This window comes from Phyllostomus discolor, chromosome 9 (genome assembly GCF_004126475.2).
Source record: "Phyllostomus discolor isolate MPI-MPIP mPhyDis1 chromosome 9, mPhyDis1.pri.v3, whole genome shotgun sequence".
NCBI lineage: Eukaryota > Metazoa > Chordata > Mammalia > Chiroptera > Phyllostomidae > Phyllostomus > Phyllostomus discolor.
Genome location: NC_040911.2, coordinates 85,605,331 through 85,629,235, shown reverse-complemented (window position 1 = coordinate 85,629,235; position 23,905 = coordinate 85,605,331). Strand labels below are relative to the sequence as shown.

The window sequence follows — 23,905 nt, the reverse complement described above, 5'->3', positions numbered from 1 at the left end:
TTGAAGCTACTGTAGAAAGTTGCCTCATCTTTATTTTGTGGCTTTATGTACACTCTTGCCTCTGATACTACCTCCAGAGGTTGGAGAACCTCATTTGAGAAGGAGGAGTGTAATGTGTGGATTTAAATTTACTTTTCCTCTAGGTTGACACTCGGTGCTGTCAACTAATCCCCCCTTTTCTAATTGTTTTTATGACCAGATTTCCTTGTTCCTTAGGTGTATGTTTTCCCCATATTTTAAATGATATGGTATATAGTTGGTGTGTGTAAATGATGTAGCATTTCTTTTGTTCTGAAAGGCTGCCATTAATTTCTGATATATCTGCAATTAATGGTGTCTTAGAATTGAGACAACTGGGGAGTTAGTGGACAACCAGTTGCATCAAATATTTATGGGGCATTTGCAAAGGAGTCTTTATGAGACATGGTCCCTTTGTCTGCCTACCATGGAATCCTCCTCTCATTGCAGTCTATCTTGAGACCTATGGCTGCCAGATGAACGTGAATGACACAGAGATAGCCTGGTCCATTTTACAGAAGAGTGGCTACCTAAGGACCGATAATCTCCAAGAGGTACACAATGTTTGCAAGAGGTTCCTGTTTGCTTGTGTTCTCTGGGCCTGGGCGAGACTCTGTATTTGTGCCAGTTCTTAGATGCAGTTTCAGGAGCAGGGTATGGTCTGCAGAGAGTGAGTTCCCTGCGTGAAATGTGTAGCATGGGACCAAGGTGTACATTTATTTCATTATTTTTGAAAGTTTTATAGTGGTGCTCACTTTCAGGCAAGGAACTAAAATAAAAAAGTGCATGTCCTGACTGGCATGGCTCAGTTGGTTGAGTGTCATCCTGCAAAGCAAAAGGTCAATGGTTTCCTAGTCAGGGCACATGCCTGGGTTGCAGGCCCGGCACCTGGTTGGGGCATGTGTGAGAGGCAATCACCAATTGATGATTCTCTCTCTCTCTTTCTCCCTTCCCCTCTCTCTAAAAATAAATAAAGTTTTTAAAAAAAGGTGAAATAATTTTTTAAAAAAGATTTTATTTATTTTTTAGAGAGAGAAGGAAGGGAGAAAGAAAGAGAGAAACATCAATGTGCGGTTGCTGGGGGCTGTGGCCTGAAACCCAGGCATGTGCCCTGCCTGGGAATCGAACCTGCGATGCTTTGGTTCGAAGCCCGCGCTCAATCCACGGAGCTACACCAGCCAGGGTGGAAGAATTTAAAAAGAAAATGGATTGCAAGGAGGTAGGAATGGGAATTAGTGTTTAATGGGTCCAGAGTTTTAATTGGGGAAGATGAGATAGTTCTGGAAAGTTGAAGGTGGCAATGGTTGCACAACAATCAGAATGTATTTAATGCCACTGAACCGCACACTTAGAATTGGTTAAAATGATAAATGTTATGTATGTTTTCTCACAATTGAAAAAATGGGCCATGGGCAGTGATCTTACAAGTCTGATTTCAAAGATCATAATTTTCTTTTTTTTCCTTGCTCTTCACTCAGGCTGATGTGATCCTCCTTGTCACATGTTCTATCAGGTAGGAATTTGTTCTTTACCTAGGAGTGAATATATCTTAAATAATAATGCCAGGTCTAACAGTGCCAGGCTGGCCTACCTGTGGAGATGAGCCAATGGATTTGTAGCTTTTCACAGTGTAGACAGTAATGATAGAACTGGTCAGCCTTTGCTGAACACGTGCTGTGTGTCAGGTGCTGTGCTGAGTACTATACACACACACTAAGTACTTTAATTCTCACAACAACTCTGTGAGGTAGGTGGGGGGTGTTATCAAACCCATTGTATAGACGAGGAAACAGAGAGTGTGCTGAGTCACCCAACTTTTCCTAAGGATTTTCTTGTAGCTAAAGGTACCTGTTTATGATGTTGTTCACATCATAAGGGCTAGGAGTGCAGTTAGTGGCTGGGGGACGGCGTTCTGAGCAGGGGTGAGTGGCATCTGTCAGAGGTGAACATACCCTATTTTGTACTTTGTTCCTGTGTACAAGGCATGTTAATGTTTCCTCAGCTGGCTGTATTATCAATTAACTAATCCAACATTTTTGTTCTGAGGGTCTCTGCTACAAGACACAGAACAAGGTGCTTTGGGAGATTCAGAAATGAGAGCCTTTCCTTCATGGAGCCTGGCTTTAAGGGGTTTAGTCTTATATGGGAACTAAGACAGATGCACAAATAGATACCGTATCTGGTGAAAAGCGCTAGGTGAAAAAAAAATTAAACAATAAAAATGATAAATACTAAGCACAGGGAAAGTACAGTTTAAGTGATATGGTAATTAAAAGGAAGGAGAATAAACTCTCCAACAGTGGAGTTGGGGAAGGCTTTGTGAAGTAGATTGTTTCTGAATTTGGCTTAAAGGCTTGTCAGGATTTCAAGATGGGCAGGAAGGGTGCCATTCCAGGACTATTATAGCAAGTGTTGCTTCTTCAACTGGCTCCCTGCCTCCTTTCCCTAAGCCTAAAGGTTGGGTGTTCATTTAAAGCATTGAAGGTTTTTATTTTATTCTCATTGTTCTACCCTTTTAGATAGCTCTGTAGTTTATTTGCAAGTTCAGGTCTACTTCTTGATCTCTGTAGGGAGAAGGCTGAACAGACCATTTGGAATCGTTTACATCAGCTTAAAGCCCTGAAGACCAAACGGCTCCGTTCCCGAGTACCTCTGAAGGTTGGGATTCTAGGTATTTGGTAATTTGCAAATTTTGTGAGTTTGGAGACTCGGGCTTTATGTTCTAGGGTTTTCCTTAGTGGTCAGACTCTCAGTGTGTGAAGAAATTTTATATACCCTGTGCAACTCTGGTACTTAAATGTTAGGGTTAAATGTTAGGGCTGGAGGGTAAAATGAGGTAAAGCTCACAAAAGGTCTTTTCATAGTGCCCTGAAGTAATGGGTACTGAGAAAGTGGTCTGTCCTTCCTGGAGTCTAATGCAGCTCATGGTGTCAGAGTCACAGGACAGCATTTGGAGTCAGAGGGGCAGCAAGCATAAGCTTACAGTCTCGGCATGTTTCTTCTCGACTCCTGAAGCATATCCAAGTGAACATCTAGATGTGTACTGACCAATATCATAGCCAGTAGCCACATGTGGTTATTTGAATTTAATTAAATAATACTAAAAATTTACTTCTTTAGTTTCATTAGCTACATTGTGTCCGCTCAGTAGTCACCCTTGACTAGTGGCTACCAGTGTGAACAGCGTAGATAAAGAACATTTCTATCGTCTTAGAAGTTCTGTTGGGCAGCTCTGATCTAGATAGCTAGGGAGCATGTTTTAAAAATAAATATTCTCTACCTTCTTGTTTCTAGAATTTGGTTAATAACTTAACCTTAAAACAGACTGTGTCCCTTGTAGAATATATAAATTAATTCGTTTTGCCCTGGCTGGTGTGGTTTACTAGATTGAGTGCCAGCCTGTGAAGCAAAGGGTCACTGGTTTGATTCCTGGTCAGGGCACATGCCTGGGTTGCAGGCCAGGCCCCTGGTTGGGGGTGCGTGAGAGGCGATCACACATTGATGTTGCTCTTCCTCTTTTTCTTCCTCCCTTCCCCTCTCTCTAAAAATAAGTAAATAAAATCTTTAAAAAAATTCCTTTTGATGGTGGTTCAAAACACAGTTGGAGTATATCCCGTTGTATTAAGTGATACAAGAAGATAGAAGGATTAGCTGAAATGTTTTGTTCCACTTGAGTTCCTTCATTATGGAAGTCCCTGGACAAATCTTGGTCAGGAATTTTAGAAATCCCCCAAAGAGGTTTTTTAATGGTAAACATATATGACATAAAATTTACCATTTTAACTCCTTTTAAATGTACATTTCAGTGACATCAAGTGTACTCACATTATTGTGCATCCCTTACCACCATCCATTTTCAGAGCTTTTTCATCTTCCCAAACTGACATTCTGTACCCATTAAAAAGTAACTTGCCCTTTCCCCCCTCACCTCAGCCCCTGGCAACTACCACCCTGCTTTCTGCCTGTATGAATTGGACTACTCTGTGCCCCTCATGTAAGTGGAGTCATACAATATTTATTCTTTTTGGTCTGACTTATTTTACTTAGAATTATGGTCAGTTATGTGTCAGAATTTCCTTTTATTTTTAAAAAAGATTTTATTTATTTATTTTTAGAGAGGAAGGGAGGGAGAGGGAAGGAGAGAGAGAAACATCAATTGGCCACTTCTTATAGGTACCTCAACCAGGACCTTGCATACACACCCCCCACCACAGAGCAAACCCACAAACTAGGCGTGTGCCCTGACCAGAATTGAACCCTTGACCTTTTGGTTTATGGGACGATGCTCCAACCACATGAGCCACACCGGCCAGGACAGAATGTCTTTTCTTTTTAAGTCTGAATAATATTCCACTGATGGACACTTGGATTGCTCTTACCTTTTGGTTGTTGTGAATATTTTTACTATGAACATGGGTGTACAACCAACAATAGTTCTTAAGTATTTTCAAAATGGACCTTTTATTAATTCAATAGTTTTACTAATAACAGTGGTTTTTTAGGGTATGGAGGACTTGGTATCTTCCATCCTTGGCATGGATGGTTGACTCATTTCTTACAGGTTTTAGCAAATATGGGCAAGAAGAGGGATAAAAGAGTGTGAGTGCAGTTGTATATTAAATTTTATTTTTAAAAATAAATTTCTGATGCAAAATATTTTTTATTTGTAGCAACAAGTAATTTTCAATTGTAAAAAGAGGTGGTTCATATCAGAAAGGTTTTTTGATGGTGGTTTAATTTTTCTGGGCATTTAATTGAATTGCTCTTGAGCCCTTTTCCTTGCTTTCTTGTACAGGAAGATGGAGGTTCCAGTGCTGTGGGAGTGTTGGGCAAATTTGGGGGGTGATGCCAAACTCTTAGAGAAGTTTCCAGCTGGAGATAAAGTATACTAAGAAGGCGTGAGACCATATGAATTCGGGAATAGGTGTTTACTTCTTTTCCCTCCCAGGTTGCATGGCTGAGAGACTGAAGGAGGAGATCCTCAATAGGGAGAAAATGGTGGATATTTTGGCTGGTCCAGATGCCTATCGGGACCTTCCTCGGCTGCTGGCTGTTGCTGAGTCAGGCCAGCAAGCTGCCAATGTACTGCTCTCTCTGGATGAGACCTATGCCGATGTCATGCCAGTCCAGACGAGCCCCAGTGCCACTTCTGCTTTCGTGTGAGTTACTGACCAAGAGACGGGGAGTGAATTTCTTCTCTCTCACTTTAAAAAAATAACATGTGAATCCCTGGACAGTGTGGCTCAGTTGGTTGGAGCATTATCTGGTAACCAAAAGGTTGCAGTTTTGATTCCCAGTCAGGGCACATACCTTGGTTGTGGGTTCGATTCCTGGTCCAGGTGCATATGGGAAGCAACCAGTTGATGCTTCTCTCTCACATTGATGTTTCTTTCTCTCCCTTCCTCTCTCTCTAAAAGCAATGAAAAAATGTCCTTGGGTAAGGATTTAAAAAAATTAAAATAACATGTTAATGGTATTACATTAAAAATTAAAATATGTACACAGTACAAAAGAAAAAAAATGATATATGAGAATCCTTTATATCTATCAACGCCATTCTCCTAGGCCACCTCTCATAGGTGACGTGTTAGGTGTTTTATTTTTATTTTTATTAATTGATTTTAGAGAGAGCTTAAGGAAGGGAGGAAGAGAGAGAAAAGAAACATTGATTTGTTGTTCCACTTATTTATGCATTCATTGGTTGCTTCTTGTATGTGCCCTGACTGGAGAGCAAACCTACAACCTTGGCGTATCGGGACGACACTCTTAACCTACTGAGCTACCTGGCCAGGGTCTAGTTTTTTTTGTATAATTCTTTGAGAAGTGTGTTCTTTTTTTTGCATATATATTTATGTACACAAAATGAGGTCTTTCTTATCCTCCCTTCTATATTCTTATTTTTTTCACTTAAGAAAATATCTTAGGCTCTCCTGATTCTTACTCTCTTCCTGATCTTTTTAAATTAAAAAAAGAAGTAGTTGACAAAATAGTTTATCTTTGTTGAAGAAAGTGGTTTGGTTCATATCCTGGGGTTAAAGGCTAGTTTTTAAAGATTTTTTTTTTTTTTAAAGATTTTATTTATTTATTTTTAGAGAGGGAAGGGAGGGAGAGAGAGAGAGAGAGAGAGAGAGAGAGAGAGAGAGAGAGAGAGAGACAGACATCAATGTGCGGTTGCTGGGGGTTATGGCCTGCAACCCAGGAATGTACCCTGGCTGGGAATCGAACCTGGGACACTTTGGTTCCCAGCCCGTGCTCAATTCACTGAGCTACGCCAGCCAGGGCCTAGTTTTTAAAGATTAAAAAAAATGTCTGCCTTGGTTCTTCTTAGATTGGCCCAATTTGAGCATGTTGCCAAGAGAATTTAGAGCCACAGGATAATGTCAAGGGAGCCGTGACCTTCTTCCACTGGACCGAGACATCCTGCTGCTGTTACTAAGTTCTGGTGCTTTCTTCTCCAGGTCCATCATGAGAGGCTGTGACAACATGTGCAGCTACTGCATTGTTCCTTTCACGCGTGGCCGGGAGAGGAGTCGGCCTGTTGCCTCCATTCTAGAGGAAGTGAGAAAGCTTTCTGAGCAGGTAAAGGTTCTCTAGGCTTTCTTACAGAGAGTGGGTTTGTGGAAGGGTGAGGACAGCTTTCTAGTTTTGCAGCTTGTGCTATCTCAAAGCTGTACTAGTTTAGAACCACACCTGGCCAGAAAGAAAAACCTGGCTGTACATCTTTGGTTTGCTGAGGCCTTTAGTCATTTAGGACGGTCTCAGCAAATTAAAACTGATAATGGCCCTGGATACCTTGCCTGTTCTACTCAGGTTTTTCTTCAGCGTTGGAATACCAACATAAAACAGAAATACCTTACAATTCAACTGGTCAGGCAATTGTAGAATGGGCTCGTTATACTTTTCAAAATCTTAAAAAACAAAAAAGGGGGAGCCATGAGTTGTCTCCCAAAATTTGATTATGTTAGCCATGTTTACATATAATTTTCCAAATTGTGATGAATCACTTTGTATTCCAATTGAGCATTTTCAGAAGAAAGAGCCAAAGTCATCTTATCCTCAGGTTTATATAGAGATCCACTGGGAGATGGCTCTCGGCAGGGCCCTGTAGATCTCGTAACAAGGGTAAGAGGGTATGTGTGTGTTTCCATCCCTACAGGTCCTGTCTGGCTGCCAGCCAAAAGAGTAAAGGCCTTATCGAACAAAAACTGTTCCAGACCCTCCACAATAATCTACAATGGCTGAACCCTAAAACTGGTTCAATGGACTGAATTTATGAGTTTGGGTCATGGCAGCCCTTGGATGCCTCTTTGTCTTAATTCTTATTTGTGCTTTACGATATATATGGAGGTGGTTTTCTTGAGATCGAATTTGGAACAGCAAATAGTAGGTTTCACAGGCTTAACAACCACAATTGATTTTACAAAAAAAAAAGGGGGGGGGAGGAGAGATGTTGGGAACTGCCCTGCCTGGTTTTAGAAGCTGTAATCCCCTGTGGTTAAGGCTGAGTAAAGGATCTTGGGACCACAAGCCACTTAGGAGACAAAGCTTATCTTGTAGGGGCACCACCTCTGCCCCCTTTCTCTTCACCCTGCTTGGCCCCAGGGGAATGACTGGTTAGCCAATGCTGGGTAAGATTCCTTAAAAGAGGGATGACCTAAGACAGGCACGGTCACAAAGGCCTCCCCTCCCCCCCCCGGAAGGACTTGGGGGGCTATAGAAAAAGGGGGTGATGGACCCTCACCCCTCGGCTTTGACATAGCTTGAGTGCTCATTCTGTCTGCAAGAAGTCTTCTAATCTCTTGGCTGCCTTAGTTCCCCTGCCTGACTTAAGCCTGAAACAATGATGGAGGTGGATGTGGCCCTGTGCTGAAAAGGGCGGGTTCCCCAGGGCAATCAGGCCAGAGAAAGAATGCATAAAATCTTATGAAACCTACTTTGCTGATACCCTCAATTTAAATGATAAGGGTCCAAGCAGGAAGTGAGTTTGTTCCCCATAGTTTTATGGCCCTTTAACTATCTGACCCTGACTCAGAATAAGCCCTCAGAGTTCTTTGAATGTTATCTGTTGTTTAATCATTTCTGCCTGACAATGATTGATAAGTTTTACATATACACCCTGTATTCCTATGCAAATTGAACCCAATAAAAGCTTGTCAAGGCAAGGGTTGAGGTGCTCTCCCCTTAAGAGAGAAGCTGCACCATCCCTTTTCCTCCACAGGACTTGGTAGTCCGTGTGAATGTGTCTTATCTCATCTATAATACTGCAGACCTCAGGAGCTGGGATCCTCATCAATTTGCTACCCACAAATTATAGGCAGATCTGCTGTGAAGTTTGCTTAGGAGGCAGCACAGTAGAATGGAGAGAGTGTGAGAGGATGAGCATAGAATCAGATGATTGTGTATGAATTCTGGCTCCACCCTCTTCTGGCTTGGTGCCCTGGAACTGGTCTTTTAACTTCTTCCTTTGAAACACTTCCTGCATCCATGAAAGAGAATAAAATAATACCTTCACTGGCAGGTTATTAGAAGGATTGTTATTGGGAGGATATGGTAGTTGGTAGTTTAAATGTTTTTAAACTATCTGGCACAGAGTAATTTTTTTACGGAATGATTTATTTTATTAGTCTGTCTATTCTAGGGAAACCTCCTAAATCTCTTGTTCATTTTATCATGGGCCAACTCACCGAGAATAGTTGAGGGTGGCAAATCAGAGCAGGGGCTAGAGGGGGGAGACACCTAGTGCATTCCTCCTATTGGGAGCTGGTCCCTTGAGCCCTTGAGGTCTCTCCTTACCCCTAGGCCTGAATCTTCTAGCCGTGCAGAATAGGACAGTAGGTGGGAATGTGGAGCTTTTCTTTTGCTATAGTTTCCCTACTTCCCTGCTTGCTTGGCTTAGGAGCCAAGGGAGGATAGCTCCTGCTTCAGTTTTAAGTTAGCAGCTTGCCTTTGTCCTTTTTTTCTCCTGTTTTAAATATTTTATTTATTTGTTTTTAAAAGATTTTATTTACTTATTTTTTTAGAGAGAGGAGAAGGGAGGGAGAAAGGGAGAGAAACATCAATGTGTCGTTGCCTCTCACTTGGCCCCCACGGGGACCTGGCTTGCGACCCAGGCATGTGCCTTGACTAGGAATTGAACTGGAGACTCTTTGGTCTAGAGCCCACACTCAATCCACTGAGCTATACCAGCTAGGGCTATTTATTTATTTTTAGAGAGAGGGGAAAGAAGAGAGGAAAAGAAACATTAATCGATTATCTCTTGTACGCACCCCAGCTGGGGACTAAACTGGCAACCCAGGCATGTGCCCTGACCAGGAATCGAACTGGCGACCTTTCACTTTATGGGAGGACCCCCAGCCAGCTCAGCCACACCCATCAGGGATACCTTTGTTATTACTCTCTAGCAATGCTCTTTTCTTTTTCCTCTATCCCCAGATTCTCAGTTTCCTGGTTTGGTCCCTGGCTGCTCACACAGGTACTGTGAGATAGTCTCCATAGTCTACTTCTGCAAGTGCTTCCTGGTCTAAATTGTCTCCTTCCTCTCTCTTTCCACCTCCCTCACAGTACCAAAACTCACTCTCTCAGCATAGAGACATTCTGTGTAAGTAGGTTGAGGTGATGGCAAAAACTCCCTGACCTTTCTAAGGTGTTTGCATATAAAAGGAGGACCTTAACATTAAGGTGAATCTTAGTGAATTCAAAGCCTACTGACCGGTGAAAAATTATGATTCTGTGTTGTGTTTTAAAGTATCTGTTAGTCACTTACTTATTTTACTTGTAGAGCAACTTTTTAAAAGATGTTTCTTTCATTTAATTTTTAGACTACAGTTGCAAAGAGAATAGGATATCATTCCTTTAACATAGCGATTCAAACATTTTAATCTCTGGCACACATAAACTAATTACTAAAATTCTGTGGCTCACCGAAAAATATTATTTTTTTGCTGATCTGACAAAAAAAGACAAAAATATACTTTTGATTCATTCACATTGGATGACTATTGTGTTGGCTGTTGTCATTTTTTAATTTGACAATCTAAGGTAAAAGAGGTTAGTGTCCCTGACTAAATAGTCTGGTATTGCATGTTTTAAAAATTCTTGTGGCAGCCCTGGCTGGTGTAGCTCAGTGGATTGAGCATGGGCCTGCCTGCAAAGCAAAGGGTCTCCAGTGTGATTCCCAGTCAAGGGCACATGCCTGGATTGCAGGCCAGGTCCCCAGTAGGGGGCGTGCAAAAGGCAACCACACATTGATGTTTCCTTCTTTTCTTCTCTCCCATCCTTCCCCTCTCTCTAAAAATAAATAAATAAATTCTTTAAAAAAAAACAAATCTTGGGGGATACTGGTTGAAAATTGCTGCTTTAACAGAATGTTGTTTATTCATTCAAACAATGGTTATTGGTTGGAAGTCATTTAAATAAGCAGTCTTTTTAATGCCTCTGTTATTTTTTTATATAAAAAAATTGAAATACACAGGAAAGAGAATAGTATTTTGATCCCTCTTCCCTACTTGAATTTAATAATTGTTACATTTTGCCATATTTGCTTTATCTATTTTTTGTTTGTATAGTATTTCAAAGTATAGCATGACATTTCACTCTTACATAATGCATGTCTAAAAAATAAGGAAATTTTCAGTACCATTAATTCTTCTAACAAGATTAACAAAAATTGCTAAATATTATCTTAATCCTAGCCCACTCATCTTTAAATTTTCTTACTTGTCTTGTCATTCTTTTTGCATTTGATTGCTATGTCTTTTTATATGTGTGTGTATTTTACTTAGTTTTATATCCTGCTTTGTTTGTTTTTATAAACTTTCTGTTTTGGCATAACTTTAAATTTACCCAAAAGTTGCAAAGATGGAGTTACCTCTAAATGTTAACATCTTACCACTTAACTTTGGTACTCTTGTCAAAACTAAAAAGAACTACATGTTGGTACATTACTATTAGCTAATTTCAGACATTTTTTCTGATTTTGCCAGTTTCCCTACTAATGTCTTTTTTCTTTTTCAGGATCCAATCCAGGATCCACATTGCATTTAATTAATTTGATTTAGGGTGTTATGAATTAACCATTATTGACATTCAGTGTGCATCTAGGGTTTTGCTACTCTAAAAAATGTTTTGAAAATTAATGTTTACATAAGATTTTATTCTGAAGTTCAGTCTTCACACAAGATGCCCAAGCATGAAATTATTGGGTTAAAGACAGAACATGTTTATGGATGGCTCTTGTTAGGTTCCACTAATTTTAATTAGTGATTTGGCATGAAATGACCAAACTAGTTTTTAAATTGCTTTCAATATATTCATTTCCTCCTTTACAGGGGCTGAAAGAAGTGACGCTACTTGGTCAGAATGTTAATAGTTTTCGGGACAATTCAGAGGTCCAGTTCAACAGTGTGGTGTCCACCAACCTCAGCCGTGGCTTCTCTGCCAACTATAAAACCAAGCAAGGGGGCCTTCGTTTTTCGCACCTTCTGGATCAGGTCTCCAGAATAGATCCTGAAATGAGGATCCGCTTTACCTCTCCTCACCCCAAGGATTTTCCTGATGAGGTAAGTATTGACAGTTAACGATACAAACTGGTATCGGTATCCTTAAGCATTTCTGTCTGGGGCAGACTGAACATGATTTGAGCAAAGTGAAGGATTTAGGTAATTCATGTGTTTAGTTTAATTAGCCTCTTAATTACTTGAAAATTAACTTTGGCAGAGAATAGTGGGGGTGGTATTCCTTTCTGCAAGATTCTTTGGTGAGACTTTGATGACCTTTAATGTATTCTATTTGATCAGGTTCTGCAGCTGATTCATGAGAGAGACAACATCTGTAAACAGATCCACCTACCAGCCCAGAGTGGAAGTAGCCGTGTACTGGAAGCCATGCGGAGAGGGTCAGATTTGCTTGGGGAGGGGGTATCCCATACCTTTCAATGTCTCCTTAAGAACCAGTGTCTAAATTTTTAGCATAATATGTGGCAAATAGTAGTCGTTCAATAAATATGTGTTATATGAATAAACCCATGGATATTGTAAGTATAGATTAAGGACTGGATCACTCATTTCATTTGTTTAGCATGCTTTTTATTAAGCACCTACTATGTGGCACACTCTGAGATTTTAATCCTTTTAGCTTTTTTTAAAAGCAATTAAAAAAAGATTTTATTTATTTTTTTAGAGGAGAAGGGAGGGAGAAAGAGATAGATGCATAAGTTGTTTGCCTCTTGTACACCCTCAGCTGGGGATCTGGCTTGCAACTCAGACATATGCCTTGACTGGGAATTGAACTAGTGACCTTTCAGTTTGCAGGCTGGCACTCAACCCACTGAGCCACACTGGACAGGGCAATCCTTTAGCTTTTAACATTGAAGTTTTTTAGATCTTGGAATTTAAGTGTACACTCTATGTGTTCACTTTGGGAAGAATAAATATTGCAGAGATAAGACTGAAAAAATGTGACAGATGGCAAGCCATATGGAGTTAGTGTTTTGCCTTGTTTTTGACATTGACAAAGAGTTTTAGAGATCCTTTTAAATATTTAATCTGTCTTCATTATTAGTTAAGTACAGAAGGTTACTTAAAATAATTTATGTTCTTGAACTAAAAATTCATAGGCCCTAGTTAGGGCCTATGTTACAGTATAGGATTTGATTCATAAGAGATTTTTTGGATACTGTAACCTATGGTGGGTGAGAAAGTGATTACATGTGGTCATTCATAGTGTTACCCTTTTATAGAATTCATTGAAAGAAGATTGATTCATCTAAGTCTTTTTGCTCTTTATTGCAGCTATTCGAGAGAAGCTTATGTGGAGTTAATTCATCATATCAGAAAGTCTATTCCAGGTACATTTACAGAATGCATTCTGCTGGGCACGTCATAGTGACCGCAGTCGCTGTCAGACACGGGCAGCACCTGTGGCAGCGCCTTGTGACCCCGCTCACACTGCTTTTGCTCCTCCTCATTTCTGTCTCTTTCTTTTTTCAATTCCTGATTTTTAAAATATTTTGGTCTTGCTAGAAATACTCAAGAGGTGTGGACCAGCTTGTGGCTTCAAGGCTAAAGAGATTCATTTTCTATAGTTTTTGCGTTTCTGAGCATATGGGAGAGACCTTGTTTTTTCTTGTTAGCAAAGTTATATATGGTCTAAATTAGTTCTGATTTGGGGGCAATTGATATCTTTAAAAGTGTGTATTAGTGGTAATTCCTTTCCTACTTATCTTAACCCTTTTCCTTTCCTCCTAATAAAATTACTCTGCCAGGGGTGCCCAGCCTGTGGCCCACGGGCTGCATATGGCCCAGGATGGCTATGAATGCGGCCTAACACAAAATTGTAAATTTACTTAAAACATTATTAGATTTTTATGTGATTACATGTTGCAATGTATTTAATGTGTGGCCTTAGACAACTGTTTTTCAGTATGGCCCAGAGACGCCAAAAGGTTGGATCCTTATGCTTTAGTTTAGATTTGGTTGGCAATGTCTACATATTTTTTTCCAAATTTCTAAGTATTATAACTTGTATTATGTGTAAATACTTACATTTTGCCCTGGCTGGCGTAGCTCAGTGGATTGAACATGGGCTGCGAACCAAAGTGTCGCAGGTTCGATTCCCAGCTAGGGCACATGCCTAGGTTGCAGGCCATAACACCCAGCAGCCGCATATTGATGTTTCTCTCTCTCTTTCTCCCTCCCTTCCCTCTCTAAAAATAAATAAATAAAATCTTAAAAAAATACTTACATTCTGATGAGACAGGATAGTGTAGAGGTTCTCTAGGCTGCAGTTTCCTCATTCACAAAATGCAGTTAATAGTATTCACCTCATTGGATTATTGGGATAATTAAATAGGTTAAGTTAAATAGATGGTATAGTACTTAGTAAGTATTCAGTAAATAGTTATTGTTACTATTTTATTTCTTTAAAAGATTTTATTAATTTTTTTAGGAGAAGGGAGGGAGAGAGGGAGAGAGTCATCAGTGTGTGGTTGCCTCTCATGTGCCCCCTACCGGGGACCTGGCCTGCAATCCAGGCAGGTGCCCTGACTTGGAATCCAACCGGCGACTCTTTGGTTCTCAGGTTGGGGCTCAATCCATTGAGCCACACCAGCCAGGGCTATTGTTACTATTTTAAATGAACATTGTGTTAAGCTGACTTCAAAAGTATATTTGTATGGGGGCACTGCAAGGGTTTTACCAGTAAAAGCAGGACCAGTTTGAAAATGTCGACTCCTACTGGGTTCCTAACTCCCACATTTGAAGTGAAAGTACTTTTTTTAGTACTGAGTGGAGCTTAGACTGAGAAGACAGGCTCTGGATGGGAACTTTGTAAGGAAACAGGCCTATCCCTTTTGCTTTGACCGCTTGTGCATGGGCTGAATAGCTCCAGGAAATGCCTTACAATCGTGGTCCCTCCCTCTGTAGCCCACAGGTGCCAAAGGCCTCTCTTGAATCCAGTAAGCAGCAGGGACGTGCTGCCCTTTGTCCTTTGTTGTGTGTTGCAGGTGTGAGCCTCAGCAGTGATTTCATTGCTGGCTTTTGTGGTGAGACAGAGGAAGATCACCTCCAGACAGTGTCTTTGCTTCAGGAAGTTCAGTACAACATGGGCTTCCTCTTTGCCTACAGCATGAGACAGGTGAGCTCGGGATTGGGGGAGGAGCTACTTCTGTCCTGAGACTGACCTCATTCCTGACCAGTTTGGGGCTGACTGTAGAAAATGGGGAAGAAAAGTCAGTCAGGCAGCAAGGCAGTCCTTGAGAAACCACAAGGATCTTATCATTCATTTCTCTGTTTTATCTAATCAACCAGTCTGCTGTTTTACATAATTCAGCAATTGGTGATGAAAATAATTACCTGTGCCAAAATTTCTCTTTATTAGAATATTTTAAGTTATGTTTAGGTTGTTTAGAATTTGAAAGGTGGAAGGGGAGACATTCTCTTTACAAGAAATCTAAAATCATTTCTAAACAAGCAGAACTTCTTTTCTGGCTTACAGACGTGATTTGTTTCACAGGGGTTCCTTGTCACCCCCCAGCCATCCTCAGCTATTTTTAGTTTCCATTTTTCTAGGCCAAGTGAAATCACCTGTGCCCACTTTGGAGTTTCTCCTATAACAGATTCCCAGGTAGACAATGCAGAAGGAGATGAAGAGTTTTGTATGTTTATCCTGTGTCTTGTGTCCTGTATCCTGAAGAGAGGGGATAGTCCTGGTCCGCTGCCATTTTCTTGGTGGTAGGGATGAATTGCGTAGGTCATTGTTTTACCCCAAAGTCACCCTGCGGGGAATTTGCTTTGTGTTTGGACTGGAGGCTGAGAAGCTTCTGTGGTCAGGGGCTCAGAAAAGCTGACTGATGGTTGAATGAACCTGACCTGAGCCACTGTCAACTCAGTGGTCATCAATCAAGCTAATTCATGTCTTTTAAAGCTCACTGCCTAGTGCTCTACAGGCAGTGTAAGTGGGCCAATGTGTATATTCATGTCTCTTACAAAATTATTTCAGGGACAAAGCTTCAGAGGAGCTATTAGGTTCTATTTTGCTTCTTTTCCACCCAAACATACCATAGGAGTTCTTTATAAATGCTAGATTTGGGAAATGGGTTTTCATTGTGTTATGGAAGTCTATTCTATGGGCAGTGAATATGACTGTTACAGAATGAACCTATGGGGGGCCCAGCTACTGTCTGCCAAAAACAAGCCCTGTCCCCTGGGGTCATTCTGGTCAGGTTTGTCTTGCCTGCCGCCCTTAGGAATTGTGGCTCTCAATGCCAGAGTTTGGTAAAAAGGAAAGGAACTATTTATTCAAAAGTTACACAGGTAATGGCAGAATGTTGCTGTTAAAACCCCAAAGTCCCTTAAAACACCCACATACACAGTACTGCCTTCCCCACTTTGCCCAACCAGGTCAGTCAGGGGTACCACATCTCAGGAAAAAGGAATAGAAGTCCATAGCTCGGCTAGACTCCCGGTTCCTCCCAGTAACTGTGCTCCACTGGGCAGGTCTCCTGCAGTCCCCAGCACCATCAGCTGGGTTGCTGCAATCTCCAGTTCTTAGTCCAAAACCAGGTGGCACCTTCTCATAGCCCACCAGCAAGAGTCCTTTCACTGTTTTTCTTCCCGCATGGTCTCACATTGTCCTTCCCATCTAGTTCTATATTGTTCCTGTCCCTAGTCTTGCATTGTCTTTCTGCTTTCTTTTAAACTGCTAAGAGAGAGCTCTGCATGGCTGCTACATCTTGCTTTCCTTCTTCCTAAGCCCTGTGGTCAAGGAAGCCCCCCTCCTCTCTGAAAACTACGTGGATAAGACCCCAGCATGGCTGCTGAGCCTAGGTTTAATTCCCAGCACGAATCTTTCTCTGTAACCCCATTTCCAACTCTTCCCACAATGGGCTACATCTGCCAGCACTCCTACATTTTTCAGCTTTTCTTGGATGCCATAGTAAACCCAGGCAGGTGTGGCCCCATGGCAGAGCGAGCCATCTCCAAGCTCTCACACAGGCACTGTAACTTGTTGATATGCAAAATAACTTTTTGCATATGAGGTATGAGGCTATCCTGCTGTTATTGATATGTAAAATAACTCAATGGCCCTGCTCCATGTATCTCACCCCCCAGCCAGACTTGTGGGGGTGGGGATATCCCATATTTCCCCATGCCCCAAGTTCTGGACCCCATTACAGATCCCCCATTGGGGGGCCCTGGCTGTACCCCATTATGTGTTCACTTTGGGGTCTAATTCCTAGGTTAGGGTTAAGGTTATAGAGACTTAATAAAGTAGCTTAGTGAATGAGACTAAACACTTAAATTGCTCTTTTCTCATATAACGATGTGACCTTGGGAAGGGTCCTTGGTTTCTTCATTTGTGAAATGGGGATAACACTGTACCAACCTTACATTGTTTTGAGGATTAAATAAGATAGTATGTATAAAGCACTTAGAATGGTGCTTTGTAATGGTAAGTGTATAATAGTGGCAAGTTGTTGCTAATAATAAGACAGTAGAGTTAAACCCTGTAAGCGAATTCTGTTTTAGGATTCTCTACTATTATTCTCCATTTGCCTCTGTGGATTTCGTAGTTCTCTCAGAGGCAGATTGGTTTGAATGTCCAGACTTTGGTTTATTGGTTTTTCTCTTATTCCATGCTTATGTTTAGCCCAGTGGTTCCCCAGCTGTGTTATGAGCTTGTGTGTGCGTCTGCATAAACATGTGTGCATACCTTGGTGTTGGATGATGTGAAGGTTTTTCAAGGAAAATTTTTTTTTTTGGACAAGGTAATACATGCTTATGGTATTAAAATTCAAAAGGTCAAAATCATAGGCAGTGAGAAGTTCTTGCTTCTTCCCAGATAGCTTAGTTTTTCAGTTCCTTCCCTGAAGGCAGCTGCTCTTAACAATTTCTTCTGCAACCTTCCAGAAATATTTCATGTATTTAAAACATACTTATATGTATTTTTCTACACCAAAGTTATTATACAGCTTCATTTGTACCTTATTTCTGTTAAGGGTGTATTTTGGAGACCAATAGTATCAGTATATATAAAGCTATCATTCTTTTTAACAGCTATGTGATATTCTGTTGTGTAAATAAACGATAATTTGTCTTACTAGTTACCTATTGATAAACATTTAGGCTGCTTTGCACCTTGTGGCTGAGTAGTAACCTGGTACATGTGTTACTTAGTTATATGTACAAATGTAACCTTTATCCTTAGGACATTCTATGAAAATATCAAGAACAATTTTGAGCCTATGATTTTCATGTGCTAAGTTTAGAATTTAGCCCTTGCAAAAATGGTGACTTCACTGCATAGCTACCTTTTTCTCTTCGAAGGCTCTCAGAACTGGAGAACCCTAGGGGTGTGGCTTGGGTTCCTGTGCCCATGCCTGTAACTTGCAGGTGGAATGGGCATGGTCCCCTCAGTCCCTGAGGATGGATTCTATAGGTCTTTGGTGACCTCTGTCTCTCTCTCTCGCTTTTTCTTTTTTATAGAAGACACGGGCATATCACAGGCTGAAGGATGATGTCCTAGAAGAGGTAAAATTAAGGCGTTTGCAGGAACTTATCACTGTCTTCCGAGAAGAAGCAACAAAAGCCAACAAGACTTCTGTGGGTTGCACCCAGCTGGTGCTGGTGGAGGGGGTGAGACCATATGTATATACATATATTTTATTTGTTTTTTTGGGTCACAATATGTCTCCCTTTATTTAGATCTTCTTTGATTCCTTCTACTGGTTTTTGTGGTTTTCAGTGTACAGATTCTGTACATGTTTTGTTAGATTTACACTTAAATATTTCAGAGTGGTTTTTTTTAGCTATTGTAATTACTGTTGTTTTTAATTTCAAGTCTCCATGTGTTCATTGCTAGCATATAGAAAAATTGAATTTTGTATGTTTATCTTACATCCTTTGACCTTGCTGGATTCACTTAATAGGTCCAGGAGTTTTTTTGGTAGTTTTCTTGGGATTTTCTATGTAATCATGTCATTGTGTTTATTTTCCCTTTCTGATGTTCCAGGGTTCCTTCTTTTATTCTTTCCTTTCTATTTAGGGAACTTCCTTGAACCACTCTGGCAGCAGCTTCCCTTTGTTTTCCTTTATCTTAGAATGCCTTGATTTCCCCATTTGTTCCTGAAGGAAATTTTTGTACTTAGTAGTGAAAGCATTAGGGAAAAGTTTGCTTCATCTTTCTGGAACTCCACCCAAGGACAAGCTTATTGATTTTAGAGAGAGGGGAAGGGAGGGAGAGAGAAAGAGAGGAATATCAATGTGACATAGATGGGTTGTTTCTTATACATGCCCCAACCAGAGACTGAACCCACAATCTAGGCATGTGCCCTGACTGGGAATCGGACCTGCAACCTCTCAGTTCATGGGACGACATTCCAACCAACTGAGCCACACCAGCCAGGGCTAATTTCCTGTAACTTGGTGGTGTTGTGGGAGGAGGTGCCCATAGCGTTTACCTACTCTGCCATCTTGATCAGAACTTTGTTGGTCTGTTTCTATTGACTGATTTCTCTCCTGATTATGGGTCACATTTTTCTGCTCCTGGGCATTTTTAGTGATTTTTGATCAGATGTTGGACATTGCAGTGTTCATGTTTGAGTGTCTGTATTTTGCTTTGTTTTAACAGGCAGTGATGTTATAGTTCAGTTTGATCCTTTCAAGGCTTGTGTGGTTGCCTATTGAGCGCCTCCTACTGGTGACCAGGCCTTAAACCCAGGCATGTCCCCTGACTGGGAATTGAACTGTAACCCTTTGGTTCACAGGCCTATGCTCAGTCCACCAAGCCACACCAGCCAGGGCTCAAGGCTTGTTTTTAAGCTTTGTTAGAAAAGCATTTTGTTTTTTTTTAAAGATGGATTATTTTATTAAGACAAAGTTCACATAACGTAAAATTCACCATTTTAATCATTTTAAAGTGTACAATTTATGACCAACTGACTTTTGGCAAAGGTATGTAGGCAATTCAATGAATAATGGATAATTCTTTCTTTTCTTTAAATTATATTTTATTGATTATGCTATTGCAGTTGTCCCAATTTTTCTCCTTTTGCCCTCCTCCACCCAGCTCCCCACCCCCACTCCCTCAGGCAATCTCTACCCCGTTGCCCATGTCTATGGGTCATGCATATGTGTTCTTTGGCTACTCTGTTTCTTATGCTATACTTTATATCCCCATGACTATTCTATAACTACCAATTTGTACTTCTTAATCCCTTTATCTATTTTGTCCAACTCCCCAAACCCTCCCATCTGGCAGCCATCAAAATGTTTTCTTTTTTTTTTAAGATTTTATTTATTTATTTTTAGAGAGAGGGGAAGGGAAGGAGAAAGAGAGTGAGAGAAACATCAATGTTTAGTTGCCTTTCATGTGCCCCCATCTGGGAACCTGGCCTGCAACCCAGGCATGTGCCCTGACTAGGAATCGAACTGATGACCCTTTGGTTCCCAGGTCAGCACTCAATCCACTGAGCCACACCAGCCAGGCCATCAAAATGTTTTCTATATCTATGATTGTTTCTCTTTTGCTTGTTCATTTGTTTTTTAGATTTAGTTGTTTACAGATATATATTTGTTGCCATTTTGTTGCTCATATTTTTTTATTTTACTCTTCTAAAAGGCGACCCTTTAATATTTCATATAATGCTGGTTTGGTGGTGATGTACTCCTTTAGTTTTTTCTTGTCTGGGAAGATTTTTATCTGTCTTTCAATTGTAAATGATAGCTTTGCTGGGTAAAGTAATCTTGGTTGTAGGTCCTTGCTTTTCATCAATTTGGATATTTCTTGCCATTCTCTTCTGGCCTGCAAAGTTTCTTTTGAGAAATCTGACAGTCTTATGGGGGCTCCCTTGTAGGTAACTAACTGCTTTTCTCTTGCTGCTTTTAAGATTCTCTCTTTGTCTATAACTTGGGTGTTTTTATTATGATGTGTTATGCTGTGGGCCTCTTTGAGTTCATCTTGTTTAGGACTCTCTGTGCTTCCTGAACTCATATGTCTATTTCCTTCACCTAGTTGGGGAAGTTGTTTTTCATTATTTTTTTCAAATAGGTTTCCAATTTCTTGTTCTTTCTCCTCTTCTTCCGGTACCTCCATAATTCAAATGTTGGTACACTTGAACTTGTCCCAGAGGCTCCTTACACTATCTCCATTTTTTTTTTTTGGATTCTTTTTTCTTCTTGCTGTTCTGATTGGTTGTTTTTGCTTCTTTATATTTCAAATTGCTGATTTGATTCTCAGCTTTATCCTATCTACTGTTGATTCCCTGTAAATTGTTCTTCATTTCAGTTAGTGTATACTGCTCCTTTTCTTTTTTGGTTTCTTCAGCCTTTTTTATGCTGTTGAAGTTCTCTCTGTGTTCATCTGCTCTTCCCCTGAATTTATTGAGCATCCTTATCACCAGTGTTTAGAACTGTGCATGTAGTAGCTTCCTTGTCTCCATTATGTTTAGTTCTTTTTCTGGAGTTTTCTTCTGTTCTTTCATTTGGGTCATGTTTCTTTGTCCTCTCATTTTGGCAGCCTCCCTGTGTCTATTTTGTTTCTGTGTACTAGGTAGAGCTGCTACGTCTCCCAAGCCTGGTAGAGTGGCCTGATGTACTAGGTGTCCTGTATGGCCCAGTGGCACAGCCTCTCCTATTGCCCAAGCAGGGTACTCGAGGTGCATGCACTCTGTGGGGTTGTATACACTTTTCTATTGTACTTGAGCCTGGGTTGCTCTTGGCATGTTCAAGGTCAGCCACTGCCTGCGTTCTTTCCTGGGTCACAGAGCATAAGCTACAATGCGATCTGCAGATGTCTGCTACTTGTGCTGGGCTTGGAGATGCCCAGACGAGGCCAAGCTGTGAACCAAGGCTGCCTGCTGCTAGTGCAGGGCCTGGGGTGACATAGTGAGAGATATGGGGCTTGCTCAAGCCAGATGTTTTTTGTTTGAGAAAATTTAGGAAGGTCTGAAGCATGGGCCAAGACAAAGCATTTCGTATGGAAAAGCCACTAGAAACAGCTTGGGTTGGCTCACATGTTGAATGGGGCAGGGCCTCAGGGAATTACCAGGGTAGAACAAACAGGGTGAGCTGGGTTGATGGAATCTCCAGTATCTAGCCTGCCTGCCAGCTCTGTGGCTCTGTGTAGGGAGGGCTCAAAAAAGGAACAGTAGCTTCTGCCAACACTTTTGTCTGGGGGAAAGCTGCCCCCCAGCTCTCACCCTGATGCTGGACAATTCAGTTCCTCCCTTTTTATTTCTGGTGCCTTTCAATCCGCTGCTCCTGTGCTGGAGCTCAGAGTGAGTGAGTCTGAGTAAGTCTGTGTGTGGGCCCATTAAGAAGAACTTTCAGGGATTCTAGCATTTTCTGTCTTTCAAAGCCTCAATCCCTGCTGGTTTTCATAGCTGGAAGTAATAGAGATGTATCTTCCTGGCACTGGAACCCTAGGCTGGAGGGCTTGTTGTGGACCTGGGACCCTTTGGTCCTGAAATATCCTTCCCGGTTTTTATCCACCAGACATGGGTGTGGGACCAGCCCATTCTGTGTTTCTGCCTCTCCTAATAGTCACCATGTAGTTTGTCCTTTAATTCTGTAGTTGTAGGACTTTTGTTCAGCTCAATTTCTGACAGTTCTGAATGATAGTGGTTCTGTAGTTTAGTTGTGATTTTGATGTAGTTGTGCTAGGAAGCAAGCTGTGTTTATCTATGCTGCCATCTTGACCAGAAGTAGAAAAACTTTTTTATTGTAGGAATAGTTTAGCCTCATTACTGCTTTGTGGCTCTTCAGTAGTCAGTACTGCATATCCCGAGGAATCGATGAGGACTGTTTGGTGGGAGATCAAGCGATTCCTAGCCCTGTGTGAGCAATTAGCTCTGGGAACAGATCAGGGGACAGTTCCCAGATACTTTCTTTGCCCAACTTCATGGAGTTTCCCTGTACAGAGAAGCATGTAGTAGTAATATTTAGCAAAGATCCAAAAGATCCCTTTACACATTTTTATAGCTCTTTTTCTGCTTATCTCCCTCCTGTCTAGAGCTTGTTACACAATTTCTAGATATGCAGGCTCCCTGTACTCTGATCCCTCAATCAAAGAGAATCACGATGCTCTGTTTTGAGATTTTCCTCCCTGCTTTGCATACTCTGTCTAGCATGTGTCTCCTGGCAACACACAGGGGTAATTGAGGGACTCATTTCATTTGTCTCCCTTCTCTTGGGGATCACAGTCTTACACAATCTCTGTTGTCCAACATCTGAAAATAGTTATTTCATACCTTTTGTCCAGTTTCCTGGTTATATAAGGCTGGAAGATAAATTTGGTTCTTGTCACTTCATCATGGCTGTAAGAGAAAGAGTTGTGTATATTCTACTGGTTAATTCCATCATTCTGGTATTACTATTCTCCTGACTTTGTTGTCTGCATGTTGTGATGGAGACTCTGATTTTAAGCCTGCCTATTCTTTAGGGGCAACTAACCCAGGCCAAACAACCCCAGAATATTCCTGAGTTATTACTGTGAAGCTGGGTAAGGTGAAAGTTGCTTTGCCAAAGGCATCACCCAAATATCCTTGGTTTCAGGCCTCTTGGGGGTCCATTTCTGCTGAGGGGAATTTTGTAATCAGAGTCATTGATTGAGTCATTTCACTAATGTAGGGTCAGCGAAACTTTATTGAATTTCTGTTGTGTGCCATGTACTGCCCTTGTTGGTGGAGCAATGGTCAACAGTCTTCCTCAGAGATTCCTTGGTTAAGGAATGCTCTGTGAGTAAGACCCTTGGGGTCTGACACAGAGCATAATTTATGCCTTCCAAGGACTGATGACTCACAGTTTCATAGAGTCTCTTTTGTTCTTTTTGCAGCTCAGTAAACGCTCTGCCACTGACCTGTGCGGCCGGAATGATGGAAACCTTAAGGTGATATTCCCTGATGTAGAGATGGAGGATGCCACTGACTCTGGGCTCAGGGTCAGAGCTCAGCCTGGGGACTATGTGCTGGTGAAGGTAAGATGTCCTTTTGGGCTTTTGGCTTGCACTGTGAAACGGGGTGTTGCATTGGATAATTTGAGGGAACAAAATTTTTTTCCTGGAGAAATTCTTTAATAAAATAAAAATCTCTTCTCAACCTGAACAATGGAAGGACACCTTGAATTGAATAGACTGTTTTTAACTAATGTCTTCTTGTTTTTCTTCTTCCCTACCCTGCAGGGGTTCTTTTTGGGAGTGTGGTGAGGTTGGAGTACATAGTAGCATATAGTTTCCTGCTGCTGAAAGGCCAGGAAATACACAAGTGCTTTTTAGTGAGTTGATAGTTCGCTGAAGTACCAGGAATTTAAGTAGTTAGCTCAGGGTCACACAACTAGCAAGTGGTCAAGTAGGGACTGGAACTGAAGCAGCCCCAGTTCTATGTCCACATTTTTAA

General features: G+C 41.2%; 1 protein-coding gene across 2 annotated transcripts in view; it reads left to right on the top strand.

Annotated features, from left to right (window-relative positions):
* CDK5RAP1 (CDK5 regulatory subunit associated protein 1) overlaps positions 1–23,905 on the top strand; it is a 41,407-nt gene that overhangs the window by 12,922 nt on the left and 4,580 nt on the right. For both annotated transcript variants that reach the window (XM_036009725.1, XM_028524635.2), the window contains exons 3-13: positions 469–572; positions 1,497–1,531; positions 2,589–2,689; positions 4,967–5,177; positions 6,477–6,597; positions 11,346–11,576; positions 11,814–11,911; positions 12,807–12,862; positions 14,519–14,649; positions 18,000–18,149; positions 23,347–23,487. In XM_036009725.1, coding sequence (XP_035865618.1) covers positions 469–572; positions 1,497–1,531; positions 2,589–2,689; positions 4,967–5,177; positions 6,477–6,597; positions 11,346–11,576; positions 11,814–11,911; positions 12,807–12,862; positions 14,519–14,649; positions 18,000–18,149; positions 23,347–23,487 — 1,379 coding nt within the window. The remainder of the gene's footprint in view (positions 1–468; positions 573–1,496; positions 1,532–2,588; positions 2,690–4,966; positions 5,178–6,476; positions 6,598–11,345; positions 11,577–11,813; positions 11,912–12,806; positions 12,863–14,518; positions 14,650–17,999; positions 18,150–23,346; positions 23,488–23,905) is intronic.